The sequence below is a fragment of the Leptonychotes weddellii genome, chromosome 1 (assembly GCF_054177405.1).
Source record: "Leptonychotes weddellii isolate Sample4059 chromosome 1, ASM5417740v2, whole genome shotgun sequence".
Taxonomy (NCBI): domain Eukaryota; kingdom Metazoa; phylum Chordata; class Mammalia; order Carnivora; family Phocidae; genus Leptonychotes; species Leptonychotes weddellii.
The window spans coordinates 162,379,192-162,399,281 of NC_138369.1; the positions used below are offsets into that span (position 1 = coordinate 162,379,192).

Genomic DNA, 20,090 nt, shown 5'->3' on the forward strand with positions numbered 1-20,090 from the left:
CCCTCTCCCACTCCCCCCTCTGCTTGTGTTCCCTCTCTTGCTGTGTCTCTGTCAAATAAATAAATAAAATCTTTAAAAAAAATTACTCTTACAAGTCTAATTGTTGTTATTGTTGTTGTTACTTAACTCCTCTTAATAGCCAAGTTTTAGGAAATGTATATAACCAGAGAATGAGTATTTTTAACTTTTGCTTTTCATTTGCTGCTGCCAACTTTAAAATTTTAGGTCTGATTTTTTTTCCTTGAATGTATTTCCTGAGATTTTGTTATGAAAAATATAACTTTCTATATTTTATTTCTTTACTGTTTTTGTTCTAGATAGTTTGGTCTCCTATAAAATTTTGTATATCTCTTTTCTGTCTCTACAGATAACACATCTAGTTTATGCTTCATCCATGATTTATAAAACATTATAAAATGCATTATTTTGAAAGCTCTACAAGTTTGATTTATTCCTGTCAGTTTAATCTTGTGGTGATTTTGTCCCCCCCAGGACTGTTGATGTTGTTTAGACAGTTTCAAGTTAAGAGCATTTCAAACTCTAACATATAGAATTTATTATTTTCTTAACCCATTAGATTTTTTTAATTTAGATGCTCCATTGTCATTGTTGTTTCTTTTCAGATTATCACGGGGAATTCCTTTTCTGTTTATCCATGCCAGGAATCTGTCTACTCATATAGTCACAGCTAAATATATCTTTTTCTTTTAATGTGTTATACCTTTTTTGGTCAAGAAGAGAACAGATTAAATATTGTAGTAGTAGGAATGACGAGGCCATTAAAAATGCTGCCCATAATCATCAACTAAATGATATTGTGCAATGCTTTCTTTTCAGTTATTAAATTCACATCATCCCCCTTTTTTGTTTTTATTGGATTGCACTATCATTGGCTCTTTTTTTTCTTTTATCTTTGTAGAAATTAGGACACAGTTTTTACATTTAAACCTGTGTGTAGTCTGCCTAGGAAACATTCAGTCCATAATATTTGTATTAGAAATTGATAGCAACTCTCCACAAGCCCAAGCTGGTGGTATAAAGGAGTATAAGGCTGGTATTAGAAAATGTGCAGTGGCAGGGACTGGGAAGAGCTTAGGAGGTCCATGTTCTATCTGCAGGCATTCAAAGTGAGAATTTGAAGAACTCTGCAAGGTAAACAAAACAGTGGTGCACAGCACATTAGGCCCAGAGACCTTTTGTAATCTCTTACATACTCATATCTTCATATATCTACCCAACATATATAGTATTTAAATAGGTTTTGTTCCTACTCTGGGGTATTTTTGACTAAAAATATCTTTCCATTTACCTTTCAGAAGTAAAATGTACATTACCAGTTGAATAGCCAAATGAGAAAAGTATGTCCTTTTCAAAATATTGTTTACAAAGGATTATTGATAGGGAAGTTTCTTCATGTCTTCTTTCTGGAGTACTCCTATAGCGACTTTGTTAAAAAAGTATAGACATGCTTCTGTTCTATTTTGCTGTGAACCAAAATGTCTCTAAAAAAATGAGCTTTTTAATTTAAATAAAACCTCGAAAAATGTATCGATATTAGAAAGTCCTATACAAAATAGAGTAATTTTGATTATGTTTGGTTGTAGAATACCTCTTTGTTTTTATTAATTTCTTTTTGTTAAACAGAGTTTTTTTTTTCCTTAACCCCCAAAAGAATATGCATTCATAGAAACATTAGCAAATTCTACCTTCATCATGGCTTGGAACTAGAATCTAAAACCTCCTCACTACCTTTTCAGAACTACTGGATTGTTTGTATTTCTGTTTTTTCATTTTTTTTTTTAAATTTCAGTAAGTTTGCAAAACTCAAAAAGTAACTTATTTAAAGCAGTTAATTACTAGCAACTTATCTTTCCCCAAAGTTTGGATTTACTCTTCTGAAGTTGATTGTGATGGCTTAATATCCACTTATATCAGATTGCTCTTGAATATATGGAAGGTTTAAAAAAAATACATAAATTTTAACTGGGTTAAAGATTTGTATTCACTATAACTGCTTTGTCATTAAACTAAATGAGGTAGTAAAGTCTTAAAACCAGAGTTATAATAAGATAGAGAACTCAACCATAACTGTATGACTAAAGAAAATACTAATTGACGATGCCTTCTTCTCAAATGTCCGAAATAGGCTTGTTTCGTGTGGCGTTTTTAATTGAGTTATAACAGTTCTTTGTTTTCGTTCTGTTTTTATGGATGTATGACTCTTTAACTTGTAAAACTTGTTACTTTATTACTCATGTGTGCTTTAGTAATTAGGTTTCTTTTCCTTTACCCTTACAAAATGCAATAGTCTAGTAAATATAATATTGGTTATCATGTGGTTGACTTTAAGTCTCTTTTTAAAATTTTTTATTCTAAATGTATGTTTGAAATTGTAGAATGAGGAAATATTTTAAGCAAACATGCAAACATGGGAGGTAGTTTTTCTAATGATAATGAAATTATATTTTCTAAAAGGAGGAGCTATGTAACTATGGTTATGTTGCATGAAAAATCTTAATGAAAATTTAGAGATCAGTAACAGATTTTTTCATTGCTGTTGCTGTAAGCAATACTGTGTAGTAATCATTGTATGATTGCTGAGTACACAGCATTGAATAAGAGAGTCCCTGCACTTTGGACCCAATTTACATACTTTTTCTCAGTTTTTCTTAGATATTAAGTGATTTTGCAACCAAAGAAATTTAATAATCTCTTAGAATGAATTTCATCAAACAAATGTGATAAATAATAGTTTTCTGGTTTTTGTATATTTCTTTGAGCATCATGATCCCTACGATATTTATAATTGTAATTAATACTCTTAGCAAACAATGTATAACAATCAAAGAAACCACTATAAACAATGCATTTAAGTATATTTTTTCTAATGTTTTAGCTGGGAAGTTTTAAGATTCCTTCTGTCAAACATAAGATGGTGGTTAGAAGAATATGGCTTTGATGGATTTCGTTTTGATGGTGTTACATCCATGCTCTATCATCACCATGGAATAGGTAGGTAGCCTAATATATTACAGATGCAACTAATGATTTCATTTTTTTTCTTTACTGGAATATTAAAACCAGGTTTAGAGTTCTGTTACAGAGTTGCAATGACCATTATTGTTGGCTTGATTTTTATTAGTTTCACTGTGTATTTCCTTTCTCTAGTGACTTCTGATCTTCTTGGCAAGAGGTTGGATATAATTACATTTTATAAGTAAATAAACAATAATGCTTTTCTTTGAAATATATCTACTTAATAATATGCTATCCTTAATGTGTAGCTTTCCTTTAAAAATGTTTTATTTTTTAAAATTTTTTTCTATTCAAATATAACATGCAATGTTAGATTAGTTTCAAGTATACAAAAGTAAAGATTCCACAGTTCTGTACATTACTCAGTGCTCATCACTGTAAGTGTATACTTAATCCCGTTCACCTATTTCATCCATATACACACCCACCTCCCCTCTGGCAACCATCAGTTTATTCTGCATGTTTAGGAGTCTGGTTTTTTGTTTGTCTCTTTTTTCTTTGTTCGTTTGATTTGTTTCTTAAATTTCACATATGAGTGAAGTCATATAGTGTTTGTCTTTCTCTGACTGACTTATTTCACTTAGCATTATACTCTTTAGACCCATCCATGTTGTTGCACATGGCAAGATTTCATTCTTTTTTATGGCTGAGTAATATTCCATTGTATATATAATCACAGCTTCTTTATCTGGTCATCTCTGGATGGACACTTGGGTTGCTTCCATATCTTGGTTATTATAAATAATGCTGCAATAAACATAGGGGTGCATATATCTTTTTGAATTAGTGTTTTTGTATTCTTTGGGTAAATACCCAGTAACGGAATTACTGGATCATATTGTAGTTCTATTTTTAATTTTGGAGGGGGCCTCCATACTGTTTTCCACAGTGGCTGCACCAATTTATATTCCTGCCCACAGTGTACAAGGGTTCCTTTTTCTCCACATTCTTGCTAACACTTGTTATTTCTTGTGTTTTTTATTTTAGCCATTCTGACAGGTATGAGGTGATATCTCATTGTGGTTTTAATTGGTATTTCCTTGACGATGAGTGATGTTGACCATCTTTTCATGTGTCTGCTGGCTGTCTGTATGTTTTCTTCAAAATAATGTTTATTCATGTCCTCTGCCCATTTTTAATCAGATTATTTGTTTTTTTGATGTTAAGTTGTATAAGTTCTTTATATATTTTGGATATTAACTTCTCAGATACATCATTTGCATATATCTTCTCCCATTCAGTAGGTTGCCTTTTTGTTTGTTAACGATTTCCTTCACTGTGCAAAAGCCTTTTATTTTGGTATAGTCCCAGTAGTTTAATTTTGCTTTTATTTTCCTCGCCAAAAAAGACCTAGCTAGAAAAATGTCTGGCTGATGTCAAAGAGAGTACTGCCTATGTTTTCTTCTAGAAATCTTATGGCATCAGGTCTCACATTTAGGTCTTTAATCTATTTTGAGTTTATTTTTGTGTATGGTCTAAGAAAGGGGTCCAGTTTCATTTTTTGCCTGTAGCTGTCCAGTTTTCCCAGCACCATTTGTTGAAGAGACTGTCTTTTTCCCCATGTATATTCTTGCCTTCTTTGTCATAGATTAATTGACCATAAAATTGTGGGTTTATTTCTGGGCTCTCTATTCTGTTCCATTGATCTATGTGTCTATTTTTGTGCCAGTGCCATCCTGTCTTGATCACTACAGCTTTGCGGTAGATCTTGAAATGTGAGATCATGATACTTCCAGTTTTGTTTTCCTTTTTCAAGATTGCTTTGGCCATATGGGGTATTTCACGGTTTTGTGCAATTTAGGGTTACGTGTTCTAGTTCTGTGAAAACTACTGTTGATATTTTGATAGGAATTTCATTGAATCTGTAGATTACTTTGGATACTATAGACATTTTCACAGTACTGGTTCTCCCAGTCCATCAGCATGGAATAGCTTTCCATTTGTTTGTATCATCTTTAATTTTTCCCACCAGTGTTTTATAGTTTTCAGAGTACAGGTATTTCACCTCCTTGATCAAGTTCATTCCTAGGTATTTTATTCTTGTTGGTGCAATAGTAAATGGGATTGTTTTCTTAATTTCTCCTTCTATTCAAATTAGTATATAGAAACTCAACAGATTCCTGTATATTAATTTTGTATCTTGCAATTTTACTAAATCCATGTATCAGTTCTAATAGTTTTTGGTAGAGTCTGTAGGGTTTTCTATATATAGTATCATGTCATCTGCAAATAGTAAAAATGGTGAAAAACTGAGAGCTTTTCCTCTAAGATCAGGAAGTAGACATGGATGTCCGCTCTCACCACTTTTATTCAACTGGAAGTCCTAGCCAAAGAAATAAAATGTTTTTAAGCCAACCATTTATCAGAGCACCTATAGGATGTGAACGTGACAGCAATTGCAATGAGAAATAAATAACAAAAAAAAAAATGCGAACCTTTGTGAATGTGTAGGTCCCTTTGCATCTTAAACACTGATGAAAATATGTATATTTTAAATATAGATGTTCACAGTTTAAATTATAAATTAATTTGTAATTAACAACATTGATCAGAGATCTTCAGTTTAAAAATTGTTCAAAGAAGTGGGATCACGGAATCCTAATTCCTCAGTAGATAATATGGTGAATAATTATTATTTTTTAAAGGCCAAATATTTACCAGTAACAACCAATCTGAAAAAGGGATTTTAAACTGTAAATCTTGAAAAGCAGCTGCCAAGGAGAGAAGCTATATTCAAACATCCTGCTAACTGCTCTTAATCATGGTCTGCCCCCATGATGTTCCTAGAAAAGAAGTTGTATCTATAAAACATGACAGGTTTCACTGATATCCTCCAGTTTGGAGAGAAGCTAACTTAAGGGATGAACAAGGAAAGCATGGCAAAGGTCAAGAAAGAGCCTCTCCTAGATTACAACACCTGCGTACCCCTGTAGAACCTCTCTCTGCTGAGGGGTTGGTATTTTCCAAGGAATTGTGGAGTTAGGGAAATGAAAAAAAAATGAGATAAAGCAATTAACATCAAGACACAAAGTATTCAATTTATAAAATTGAGTGATAAAGACAAGTTCAGCAGATGACAGAAAGAAAAAGAAATTTACCTGTGTGGATGAAAACAGTGGCTGAACTCATACTTTTCTCTTGCCAACAGCAATGTATAAAAAATGCTGGGGAAGCAAAATTTGACTCAAGAATTTGGTAATTGAATTGCCATTCAGGTATTAAATTGAAAGAGCTTGAGGAATAAAACTTCTATAATTATATTTGAAAATATCATTTAGTGATGGGATCCAGGAAACTGAAAAAAAAACAAAGTGAGTCAAAATAAAAAAAAAACTTGTTATAGGGAAACAGAGAGAAAAGGCATGTATTGGGCACTAATTTGAATTAATTAAAAATAAGTAAAGAATTCAAGAAATCAAAAGTAAGTAGTATAACTTCCATAAGTGCTATGTTCTATAAGCAACCAAAATTAGGATGTGAGGGAAGAGAAGGTAGAAGTAAGTTGGAGGATGTTAAAATCTTTTCATCATCATAGGAAATCTGTATTGCATAAATTGAAGCACATATTTAAAATAACATAAACACTATGTCTCAATGTCATGATGGTTTTCATATTTGCTTTTCTTCAAAGGGATCTAATAGGAACCAGCTAACATTAACATCTTGACATGAGAAAAAATGTGTCTAAAAATTGAAATATAGAATTTGGTATCATTTCATTTTTTTTGCTTTAAAATTATGTTAAAATTAAATTAAAATGTTCAGTTAGAGTGCTTTGTTTACTTTTGAAAAACAAAAAATAAATTGCAGGATTGTCTGAATTCCAGATGTTTGCTATGGAGTGCTTTTCTAAGATAGAACATATATTTGCTGATGATAATACTACATGGTATTGAGGCTCACTACACTTTGCTATGATAACAAAACTGATCTCAATAAACTAATTGGTGGGAGCCTTCGTGCTAAGTTAAGGCTTGCATGTTAAAATAATGCATCCATATTGATTTTCTGTTCTCTAGGTCAAGGTTTTTCGGGTGATTACCATGAATATTTTGGACTTCAAGTAGATGAAGATGCCTTGATTTATCTCATGTTGGCAAATCATTTGATTCACACGTTGTATCCAGATTCTATAACAGTAGCTGAGGTAAAGCCATAATGATCTCTCCCCTCTGACCCCCTTTAATACAGAACATTCTGTCACAGCATACAGTATTTTAATGATTAATCTCATGTTGGCAATAATTGCATAAGCGAAATTATGCCGTGACTGTAGTGCAGCTATCTTGTATGGGTGGCACATTATTTAGAATGCAGTATTTTCTTCTTAGGAGATAGTGTGCACTAATTACTTGTCATCATTTCATTGTTACAGAAGAAAATGCCAGTGGTTAGGAAGTAAAATATCCTAATCAGTGGACAGGTCCTTCCTCCATGAGACCTTCAACGGAGAAAAGAATTGAATATTAATGTGTGTCTGGTTTATTTATTTATTTATTTTTTCTTTTCTGGTTTAATCATTAGAGATGGCATGGCTCACCGCCTGCAAGCTTCTCTGAAGTCTCTCTTGTTCTGATGCGATTACCTTTCTTGTTTATGTTATTGCTCTTGGATTGCCAAATGTTCACTAGTTATTCATGATTACTGAAGGTTCATGATTAACTGTCCCAAAGCTGCACTGTAATGATGTAATTCGGTATATGCATAATTGACAATTCCCCTCTTGGTGATAAATGTGATAAATTAAGAAGTTTGTTAAATGCTTATGCTAATTTAGATTTAGTTCTAAAAATCCCTCTGGTTTTCTGAGTCCTCTTACTAGAAATTATTATTAAAATTGAATTTAGTATGTTAAAACTGTTCTGTACAAAGTGTAGTGGTTGGCATATGAAAATAGCAAGAAGATCGTTAAAAGAGTCATAGTTCAGTTGTATTTGCACATTGTTGGCATTTAGTTCATGGGAATGAAATGCAGTAGTGATGGTCTCCTTTCTGTGGTATTTATTATTTGTATAGACTTTTTTCTATCCATCTTTTCTCAAAACCCTGACTCTTCAACTAGATGGAATGATTTCCTTGTTTATCTTTGAATAGAGAACAGTTCCTTTCTTTAGACATTTTGTCTTCTAAATATATTCTAGGAACAGAGCAATGGACCCTAAATTTCTAGAATAAATTCTAACACAGATTTTTTAAGAACACAATTATAATAATATTTTGATAAACCTGTATTATTCTACACTATCTACCTGTCTACATTTGGTCATATCTGATAAATCTTGCTAATACTTGTGCTAATTACTTTATGTGCCGAGTATCTTTTAATGTCAGAGTGTATTTTAAACTTATTTTGTCTTTTATATGAATTTATTTTATCTGTGAAACATCAAAAAACTTTGTCAATTATATTTATGACAATTCAAAGCAGAGATAGTATAAATGAAAAGTTACTACAAACAATTAATGATAGTACAAATCAAAAGTGGCTACTGGAAAAAAAGAAGCAATTATTTAATACATGAAACTTAAAATTGTTACATTGATCTTTCCGTTCATTTCAAGTAAAATAGTTTCATGATCTAGGGAGCCCTTGTCTGATTATCATGTTTCTACCAATGAAACTTTGAGACTTTAGCCTACTTTATATTACTTGGTTTTAGATTTTTTTTAACAAGATGTGTCTTCAATTTATTCTACTTAAATTGAAAACTACTTCAATTTCAGTACATCACTTTTCTGTCTAGTGGGAGTCTCTTCAAAATGTGAAATTGATCCTCATGAACTTTTTTTTTAAGAAAGGAACGTGGTGTAACAAATAAGTAATGTAATTTATATAAAGTCCTATAGTAGAAATCTAAATTTATTTATGACAGTTACTAAAATTGAAGACTTTTTTTCCCTAGAATGTATCTACCATTGTCCATGGTTCTATTTGCTATATTAATTAAAAGTATTTTTTGATTGAGGTTTTCTCCCCCTTTTGGAATAGTCATAAGATATCCTTAGATATTAAAAAATAAAACTACTTCAACTTTATTTTGAACACATGGTTATTTTTATATGCTATGTTGGTAGGTATTGACTTTTTTACATTTAAAGTATATTTATTTTAGTGGCCTTTATGTTTACTTTTTTTTTTCTTTTAAGATTTTAAAAGGAAATTCGGGCTCCCTGCTCGGCAGGGAGTCTGCTTCTCCCTCTGACTCTCCTCCTTCTCATGTGCTCTCTCTCATTCTCTCTCTCTCTCAAATAAATAAATAAAATCTTTAAAAAAAAAAAAAAAGATTTTAAAAGGAAAAGGAAAAGGATAGTCATAACTCTTCTCTTCCAAAAGATAGCTACAAATATCTCATGTGCATTAATGGAGTAGCTTTCTAGGATTCAGATTTAGGAGTCAAGACCAATTGGTGTCCAAATGTTTTTCTTAGCATATTCTATTTCCTATCAAAGTATTCCTAAAACTATCTTTAGAACAAATATAGAATGCACCTTAAGGTTTCTTGAGAAAATTGTCTTGATCTTTAATACCAGCCTATCACCAGTCTTAGGAAAACTTAGTCTCATAAAAACTCTTCTGGGGAAGTTATTTTGTCTATAATTCCAGTGCCTAACACGAGTGTCTGGTATTTAATACATATTCAACCAATGTTTATAAGGAACCAAACTAAATGCCTACTATAATAGTGAAAATATGACATATTATAAGATATAACCTTTTAATTTTTTTTCTGTTAAGCATTCATCCTTTCACTTTTTTGTCCCTTTTTTCAGTTATAAACTATGAAGTACTATGTAGAAATAAGATATTATTGACAAATACTTCATTTTCTAACAGATATATTCCACTCTGCATTATATTTAAATGTATCTCTCTTTCATTAGAAAACAATAAATTATTTTAGAAGTCCAAAGAGGTCATATATTTCTTTTTTTACCAGATTTTCTGTGTGAAGAGTTTGGGGATAGTGTTGTATATGAAGAAGTATTTGAGTTAAGTTTCAGAGAGCTCAGAGTATGTGATAGTCTTTTATAGAAAGTAAGGATAATAATGCAAGGAAGAGTTTGGGCAGTGACACGCATAGAAGAGTTTGTGACAAGCACAGGGAAGAGTAAATATTCCAAAGTGAATGATGTATTTAGTACTTGAAATACAATATTAGAAATTATGGTGGAAAGCTATAGGTCTCTCCGTTTCGTTTTCTGTGTACTTCAGTTAACAATTACAACAACTACATCACATTATCATTTCATGATAATAAGTGTGTATATGTTTAGTTAGGTTCTATTTATAAGGAAGTTATATGAAGGTCAGATATTATGTCTTATTTACCTTTAAATTCTTGACAGCACCTTTATTCATTCACTCACAAAATGGTATTGAGTTCCTGCTTTATGCCAAGTACTCTTATACTACTCTGAATTCTTGGCATATATCAGTGAACAGCAAAACCCACAAAACCCTTGTCCCATAGATCTCACATTCTAACAGAAAGTAAGGAGGCAAATAATCAAATAAGAAATCATATTGTTAATACTTAAAGTATGATTGTTGAATTGAATCTTTAGCTAAAGAAGTTGAGTTTTTGGTTATTGGCTATTGAAAGCTATTGATGGGCAGTGATAGGGCACTGTCTTATGTTAATTTGGGGGGCACCTGGGTGGCTCAGTTGGTTAAGCGCCCAACTCTTGATTTTGGCTCAGGTCATGATCTCGGAGTCATGAGATCAAGCCCTGTGTTGGGCTCCACACTCAGTGGGGAGTCTGCTTTCCCCTCTTTCTCTCTCTCTCTCTCCCCCCCTTCACTTTCTGTTCCCCCACTTGTGCTCTTGCTCTCTCTCTCTAAAATAAATAAATCTTTAAAAAATATATTAATTTGGCAGCAGTTAGAGTGAAGGGAAACTGGAGATGGGGAATTCCATTTGGAAGCATAGCGGTCTAAGCAAGGAGTAATGAATATTAAATAAGACAGTGGCTATAGAAATGGAACAAGGGAAAAGGATTTATTTGAAAGATGTCGTAGAGTTAGAATTGCTAATATGTGACTCATATTTCACCATAGTTGCTGGTATATTTTGCTACATCTGGATCCTTATACCATCTTTTTTTTCTTATGTGTTTATTTGATTATCAGTAATAATCTAGTGGTGGCATGACAGAGAAGGAAGACACTCTGTTGAAGGTCCTGACATCTGAGTCCTGACTCTACTCTTGAGAAACATCTCTTTAGAGATCCCTTCACCCAAGTGAGCTTCAGTTTCTGTAGCTTCTAGATGAAGAGGAACCACCAGATAACCTTAAGACCCATTTCAAGTGTAGCTGACTATACTGAAAGCCATCTTATTGCTTCATACTTAATGTACTAAGTCTTTTTCTATCTCATCAGAAGTTAGGTCCTCACAAAATACACTGCTTGCCAGTACTGTATGCGAAGAGAATAAGTACAACAGATATATGCCACATGTATTTTTGTGTTTGATGAAAGCAATAGCAAAATGTTCATACATTAGCTCAAAAATAAGTCTAAGAAACTATGTTTTGGCAGTAATCATCTTACTCTTTTGTGTTCTCTATCTTGTGATACTAAGGAAAAGAAAAATAAAATCCCCTCATGAGATTGAAGTTGTCCTGCATTGAAAAGCATTACACAAAATGTGTTAGTGGGAAATGAGATATGCTGTCTTGGTTGTAACTACTTTTACAATTCTGCTGCCCAAACATTCCAAAAATATATGCTCCCATTTACTGTTTTTATTTATTGGCCCAGAATTTACTGTCAAAAATATAGTAAGAATCTGAGCAATGTGAATTGATAATGCTGATGTATTTTGTTGCAGGATGTATCAGGAATGCCAGCTGTCTGTTCTCCGATTTCCCAGGGAGGGGTTGGCTTTGACTATCGATTAGCCATGGCAATTCCAGATAAATGGATTCAGGTAAGATTTCATGCAATTTTTTTTTTCCTGTAAATGCTCTGTATTATGTTGGTTTATTTCTTATTTCTTTGGTTTATTTCTTAATTTGTGGTAATTAGTTACAAATATTATAATTATTATAACTGAAGTATTAAATTTTCCCACTAGTGTGTTGATTCTTGTGCTTTTTAATAAGGTACTTCACAAACTTCTAAAAGTTCTAGTTTAAAGTATTCATACTTGAGTTATTCAGATAAGGGGAAAATATTAATATAACTTCAGCTGTGTACATGGAATTTTGCATTATCAGTGCAATTTTATGAAACTTCAGTGCTCTATATTTAAGACACATTAAACATCATCAAGGCATCCATTTCTGCCTCCAAATCATCAATGTAGAAGTTACTCCTTAATTCCCAGTACTTGCTTCATAGCATGTTTCTTCCTCAATAGATTTGGATTCATCCATTCCTTTACTTAACATTTAGAAATCCTTACCATGTGTCAAGCAGTAGGGATGAATAATTGTACATGACACCTTGCACATAATTTGTAATACAATTTTATTAAATTTAATAACATTTAAGTACCTTGGATTATATTTTTTTTTATTTAATATTTGCCTAAAAGACCAATGTTGTTACATAGACTTAGATTTGACATAGAACATTTTTGAGTGGCTATGTCCATAATCCTAGGCTGAACATGTGTAAGAAGTCAGCTATGTCTCGAATAATCATAGCCTTCTGATGAGCCCTTTGGTACAGACATGAACTGGGGCCATGACATCACAGGGACAGACCCGTAGAACTTTGCATAGAAAAACCATGGAGCCCACTCTGAAGGAAGTGGTTACTATAATCCTCTCTTAACTTTCTGTCTTGTGCCCCCAGGCAATTTGTGCAATGCACAGCTGTGACATTAAATCTTTACCAACATAATTTCTGCTTCTCCATTTATAATGATTCCTTAGACATTGTCAAGTTAAAAAAGCAAATGTTTTCCAGAGATGATTAGACTCAGAAATCAAAGAAACAAATATGTATTCTAGCTTTAACACCTGGGAAAGTTGCTTTATATCTGTCATTTAAAAAAATGCTGTGGTCTTCAGTTTTCTCACCTTGGTTTAAGGGTCTTTACCCACCATCTTTTAGGATTTCTAATTTTCCACGCAAACTTTTTTTTCCCTCACTAATGCCAAATCTTCCTTTTTTCACCTCCTACTGGAAAGCCTTCACCAGTTTTTGTGCAGATTCAAGAATATTTCAAGGTGTACATCAACCTATAATTATAGCCCACAGTGGGATATTTCCTTCTCTGAACAATGATGACAGTTTTTTTTTTTTTAAGATTTTATTTATTTATTTGACAGAGAGAGACACAGTGAGAGAGGGAACACAAGCAGGGGAAGTGGGAGAGGGAGAAGCAGGCTTCCCGCGGAGCAGGGAGCCCGATGCGGGGCTCGATCCCAGGACCCTGGGATCATGACCTGCGCCGAAGGCAGACGCTTAACGACTGAGCCACCCAGGCGCCCCAATGATGACAGTTTTAAAAGAAAGAATTAATTTAACTTATGAAACATTTTAGTACCTTGTATGCTCAAGGTACTGTACTAGTCAGTACCTCATAAGAATGGAAAAATATATTGTCCTATGTATAGGATATGACCATCGTGTCTTCTTAGATCGTGAATTCTCTAAAGGCACATGTCATTTTCTATTTTATATAATTATTTAAAACTCTTTGCATCACCGAAGTGGTTAATAAGACAAGAGACAGTTAAAACAATATTTTTTAAAAACTCAGTGATTTCCCCTACTTATGTAATTCGTGCATTTAAAAAGATAATACCATAAACAACTACTGTTTCCCTAAATGTCAGTAAAGCACACAAGGGTATTAATCCAAATGATAGCTGTACTCAGAATGTATGTGATATTCATCGTGATTTACCCATAGGGTCTGAGTTAGGTTAGAGTGCTACATTTCATTCATGTTTTTATTGTTCAAAAACAAATTATTTACCACTTTCTACTTCTATTAGTTCAAAGTCAGTAGTTTGGAATATCACATTTAATCATACTTAATCACTTACTGAACAAATATTTGCCTATCTAAAATATGGCAAATTTGCAGCATCTCTTTTCATTTTGTTGCTCATTTTTATTACCTACCTACCTTCTTTCACCTTTTTATGTTAAATTGATGTAAGTATTTAATTGAATTCATTCATTACACATTAATTCCACCAAATGTTTATTAAGCACCTTGTATTTTTTTTTTAAGGATTTTTTTATTCATTCAAGACACAGATATACAGAGAGAGAGAGAACATGAGCTGGGGGAGAAGCAAAGGGAGGGGGAGAAGTAGGCTCCCCTCCGAGCAGGGAGCCCGATGCGGGGCTCGATCCCAGGACCCTGGGATCATGACCTGAGCTGAAGGCAGATGCTTAACCATCTGAGCCACCCAGGCGCCCCAAGCACCTTGTATTTTTATTATATAAAGTTTTTCAATTAAATTTTTTATATGAAGATAATTGTAGATCCCCATGCAGTTGTAAGAACAGTTGTGATACAGTGAGATCTGGTGCACTCTTAACCAGTATTCCAAAGTCTCACAACTAGGATACTGACAACTGATGTAGTTAAGGTATAGAATATTTCCATCACCATAAAGTTCTTTCATGTTGTTGCAATCACTTTTTAACCTGTGGCAACCACTCTGATCTCCATTTCTGTAATTTTTTTTTTCATTTCAAGAATGTGATATAGGGGCGCCTGGGTGGCTCAGTCGTTAAGCGTCTGCCTTCAGCTCACGTCATGATCCCAGGGTCCTGGGATCAAGCCCTGCATCGGGCTCCCTGCTCAACGGGAAGCCTGCTTCTCCCGCTCCCACTTCCCCTGCTTGTGTTCCCTCTCTTGCTGTGTCTCTCTCTGTCAAATAAATAAATAAAATCTTAAAAAAAAAAAAAGAATGTGATATAAATGAAATCATATAATATGTCACCTTTTGGGATTGCCATTTTTCACTAAGCAGAATTCTCTGGAGATTCATATAGGTTGTTGCATGTATCAGTAGTTTATTCCTTTTTATTGCTGAATGATATTCCAGGGTATGGATATACCATGGTTTGCTTAGTCATTTACCCATTATAGACATCAGTATTGTTTCTAGTTTTTGGCTATTACAAATAAAGCTGCTATAAACATGTGTGTGCAGATTTTTTATGGCCATAAATTTTAATTTCTCTAAGATAAATGCACAAAAGTGCAATTACTGGGTCATGTAATAGTTGGATATTTGAGTAGTTGCATATTTAATTTTTTAAGAAACTGCCAAACTTGTCCACAGCAACTGTACCATTTACATTCCCACCAGCAATGTTGGAGAGATCCAGTTTCTGTACATCCTTGCACCTATTTTAATCATTCTAATAGGTGTGTAGTGATATCTAACTCTGGTTTTAATTTGCATTTCCTTAGTGGCTTATGATGATGAACATCTTTTCATGTGTTTATTTGTCTTCTATATATCCTCCTTGATGAAATGTCCATTCATATCTTTTGACCGTTTTCTAATTGGATCATTTGTTTGCTGTGGAGTTTTGAGAGTTCTTTATATAATTTAAATTAAACTCTTATTGGACATGTAGTTGGCAAATGTTTTCTCCCATTCTGTTGCTTATCTTTTTATCCTGTTCATGTGGACTTTGACAGAGCAAAAGTTCTTTGTCTACATTAAATTTGGTGAAGTCCAGTTTATCATTTTTTTCTTATAGAGACCTTTTTTGGTGTCGAGTCTAAGAATTCTTTGACTCTCCTATGTTTTCTTTCAAACATTTTATACTTTTATATTTAAGTCCATGGCCCATTTTGAATTAATTTTTGTGCAATCAATGTTTAAGACTTAGTTCCTTAGTTCAAGTTTGTTTCTTTTCTTTCTTTCTTTTTTTTTTTTTTTGCAATTTCTGACTCTTTTACTGTGATTTGTTGAAAAGTCTATCCTTCCATTGATTTGTGTTTGCACGGTAGTCAAAAATTAAGTGGGCATATTTGTGTAGGTCTATACATTAGTGTGAAGTTGTTGCTGTACCTAATTACCACAACAGTGTCTTAAAACAACACAAATTTACTATTATATAGTTCTCATAGTTCTGTAGGTCACAATCTAAAATGGATCTTATTAGACTAAAATTAAGGCATTGGCAAGGCTTTACTTCTTCTGGAGGCTCTAGTTCCCTTGCCTTTTCTAAAGGCTTCTAGTTTTTTAAAAAGCCACCTATACTCCTCGGCTCGTGGCCCCTTCCTCCATCTTCAAAGCCAGCAAGGTAGCATCTTCAGATTTCTCTCTTACTCTGACAACTCACTCCCCCTTTTGAGAAAGATCCCTATAATTACATTGGACCCATCCAGGTTATCCAGGATAATCTTTCCCTTTCAATGTATTTGACTTTATCACCTCTAAAGTCCTTTTGCATGTAAGGCAACATGAATATGGCTCTGGGCATTAGGATGTGAACATCTGTGGGTGGTCATTATTATTCTGCCTAACACAGTCTGCTGTGTGGTGTCTAACGATTCACATTGAAATTCTGAGAGATGGCTAAACACATCTGAATTCCTTGGACAAAAGTCAACAAAGGAAGATTCAAGGAGGCCTGAACCCCATTTCTTGTACCAAAATCTGCCTTAGTTTTGCATTAGTTGCTGTGCAACAAATTACCACAAATCTAGTAACTTAAAACATTACTCAGTTGCTATCTCATGATTTCTTCAAAGGACATCCATCATATTCCAAGGTCCCACCTCCACTTTAGGTAAAGGATTGCACAAAGATGTGAATCTGGAGGGGCAGGAATCATGGGGACCATCTTAGAATTCTGCTTATCAGAGTACAATTGACACTTTGGACAAAGGAATGAACCCAGGCAGAAAAAGTGTATTGAGTAGAAGAAAGAGGCTATTTTTAGGAGTAACTTTCAAGAGCACCAGCTTTATAGGATAGGCAGAGGGAGAGACTGCAGGATGCCTAGAGTGGTAGGAAAACAAAACAAAACAATCAGGAGTCTCACACTGTAGACCGAGACGGAAAGTGTCTCATGGGAAGGGATAGAGTCAGCACTCTCAACACATACAGCAAATAGTTGCCTAAGAAAAAGTATTACCTAAGAGACAGTCATCTGCAATCTTGGCAAGGTCATTTGCATCGAAATAGAGCAGAAGCCAGTTTGGAGACTGAGTGATAACTGAAGTGGAGAAAGAAATGTGTGGTCTGGGGGCGCCTGGGTGGCTCAGTCGTTAAGCACCTGCCTTCGGCTCAGGTCATGATCCCAGGGTCCTGGGATCGAGCCCCATGTGTCGGGCTCCCTGCTCAGTGGGGAGTCTGCTTCTCCCTCTCCCACTCCCCCTGCTTGTGTTCTCTCTCTCGCTATGTCTCTGTCAAATAAATAAAATCTTAAAAAAAAAAAAAAAGAAATGTGTGGTCTGTTAAGATGGTAATTATTTCATGATAGTCTTTAAACTTTGAAATGACAGGTTTTTTTTTTTTAGTTATCATTTTTTTTAAAGAATGGAACAAAACATTATTCCTGCTAAAATTTTCTTTATTCAACCTAAAGATGTAGCAAGTATATCTCTCTCTTGTGAAAGTGACAAAAAGATAATGTGCACAGTAACACCTCACTGTGGTCTTAATCAAGAGGTAGCAGTTGTTACAGTGAGAAAAAAAGGTTGAAAAAAGCCCAAAGTGCCGTGAACAAACCATCTGCACAAAAGCAAACACACCCACGCCCCACATCACTGTCATTTGGTCAGTCTGTATAAAAGCTTTGATTTTAGTAAAAAGTTTAACCAAAGATGTTTTTGCTACATGGGTGCCCTTGTATCTACATGTCAAGTAATTTGGATTGATATGATGGATGCCTTCAGATAGTGACTTAAGGTGAGAACAATAATGGTTTATTCAAATTATTTTCTCTCTTGCATTTAGCTACTTAAAGAGTTTAAAGATGAAGATTGGAATATGGGCAATATTGTGTACACACTCACAAACAGACGCTACCTTGAAAAGTGCATTGCTTATGCAGAGAGCCATGATCAGGTAAATGAATATGTGTACAAATTAATTGTGGCTTTCTTTGTATTTATTAACATATCTAATACAAACCTATCTAAATGCAAATCTCTATAGTTTAATACAGTTAATATAATTTATATCTATCTTTACGTGAAAACTGCTTATACTTGAAAAACATTTTAAAATTATTTTGCAGATCTATAAATTCCAGCTTCAAAATGCAGCACTATTTTTACTCTGCCAAACTGTAATTAAAAAATTGTAAATGACAGTTGCAAGTGTTCTCTTACATGTTTTCCTTTGTTGTAACAAGAGGAATATTGGTGCTGATCCAGGTTAATTTTAATTTCCGTTTTAGATTTCCTTCTAGAGGTTTTCTTTTATGCCTTTTGATAAGCTTTCATCATTTTTTTCCTGCAATCACTGAAATCTCTTGCTAGGTAATTACCCTGACCCCTGTTTGTCCAGCTTTGGCCCATCCTTTCTAATGCAGCCTGAGGTATCTTCAGAGCAAAGCTCATTTCGTCAACCCAGATCTTTTGATTAAATCTTCTCATTCAAGCCCACTCATATTCTGGCCTAAGCCAAAGTTTCCACCTTCATTCTCTGCTCACCTCTCCAAGCATTTTATTTTTCAGTACAATAAAATTCCCACCCATTCCTGAATAAGTCAACCTTGTTCCAATCTTGTAATTTCCCCCACACACCTGCAAGTGTCTAGTGCACCTGGGAAGCTTCTGTGAAGTCCTACTGTCCTGCCTCAGATGTCATATTCTCCCTCAAGACCTCATCTAGTTGTCTAGGGAAAAATAGTTGCCTCATCCTCCATGCTTTCATCACATTTTAGGCAGAACATTTGTTTCCGTTACCTTTAGATTTTCAGCCTTAGCACTATGACTGCTTCTAGTAGTTGTTCAATAAACATAAGTAAGTGGGGGAACAAAGGCCATTTAGTTATATAAAGCCATATCAATCCTCATAAGCATAAGTAACATAAGTACTCTTTATACATTAAAAAGGAGACAGTAAAAATTTTTGAAATTATTTGCATAGGGCACTGGGGTGACTCAGTCAGTTAAGCGTCTGACTCTTGGTTTCAGCTCAGGTCATGATTTCAGGGTCCTGAGATCCAGCCTGCATCCAGGTCCATGCTCAGCGTGGAGTCTGCTTGAGAATCTCTCTCTTCCTGCCCCTCCTCTGGCTCACACTCTCTCTCTCCTCTCTCTAAAAGGAATAAATAAATAGATAAAATCTTTAAAAAAAGGAAATTATTTCCAGTATGTGTATTAAGAAAATTGAAGCTCAAACAATAAGCTTGTTATTTTTGAAGAAATTGACCATTTAAGGTAAACAGGTAGATTTTCAGGTGTATTCTCTAATTAATAAGAAAGTCTAGGGGTGCCTGGGTGGCTCAGTCATTAGGCGTCTGCCTTCGGCTCAGGTCATGATCCCGGGGTCCTGGGATCGAGCCCCGCATCGGGCTCCCTGCTCAGCGGGAAGCCTGCTTCTCCCTCTCCCACTCCCCCTGCTCATGTTCCCTCTCTGGCTGTGTCTCTCTCTGTCAAATAAATAAATAAAATCTTAAAAAAAAAATTTTTAGAAAGTCTAAGTAGACCAGAGGTCAGCTACTAAGGCCCATGGGCCAAGTTCTGCCTGCTGCCTATTTTTGTAAAGATAACTGGAACACAGCCATGTTCATTCACTTATGTATTGTCTGTGGGTGCTTTTGAGCCATAATGGCAGATTTAAGTAGTGGAGACTGAGCAAGTGTCCCACAATGCCTAAAATATATACTAGGTAGCCTTTACAGAAAGTTTTCTGACTCATGCTGTAAACCTGTATTAAATTTTGTATCTTCCAAATCAGGGCAGGGCTTTCTTTTCAACTTAAATTGGCCATAGAGCAAATCAAATACCTACAAAAAATCAGAACCAAAATCTAAAAAATTAAAAATGGATAATATAACCATGGAGGAACTCTCACCAAATACATAACAATATGAAAACTAAGATACATGTATAAATTCTTTATATTGCAAACTCCTAGCAATTATAACATATTTTGAG

The 20,090-nt window shown here is 34.1% G+C and overlaps 1 protein-coding gene across 1 annotated transcript in view; it reads left to right on the forward strand.

The window, feature by feature from the left end:
* The window catches only part of GBE1 (1,4-alpha-glucan branching enzyme 1), a 276,713-nt gene that overhangs the window by 182,782 nt on the left and 73,841 nt on the right, over positions 1-20,090 (forward strand). The window contains exons 8-11 of the mRNA XM_006726989.3: positions 2,897-3,012; positions 7,056-7,183; positions 11,871-11,969; positions 17,938-18,048. Of these exons, the coding sequence (XP_006727052.1) occupies positions 2,897-3,012; positions 7,056-7,183; positions 11,871-11,969; positions 17,938-18,048 (454 nt within the window). The remainder of the gene's footprint in view (positions 1-2,896; positions 3,013-7,055; positions 7,184-11,870; positions 11,970-17,937; positions 18,049-20,090) is intronic.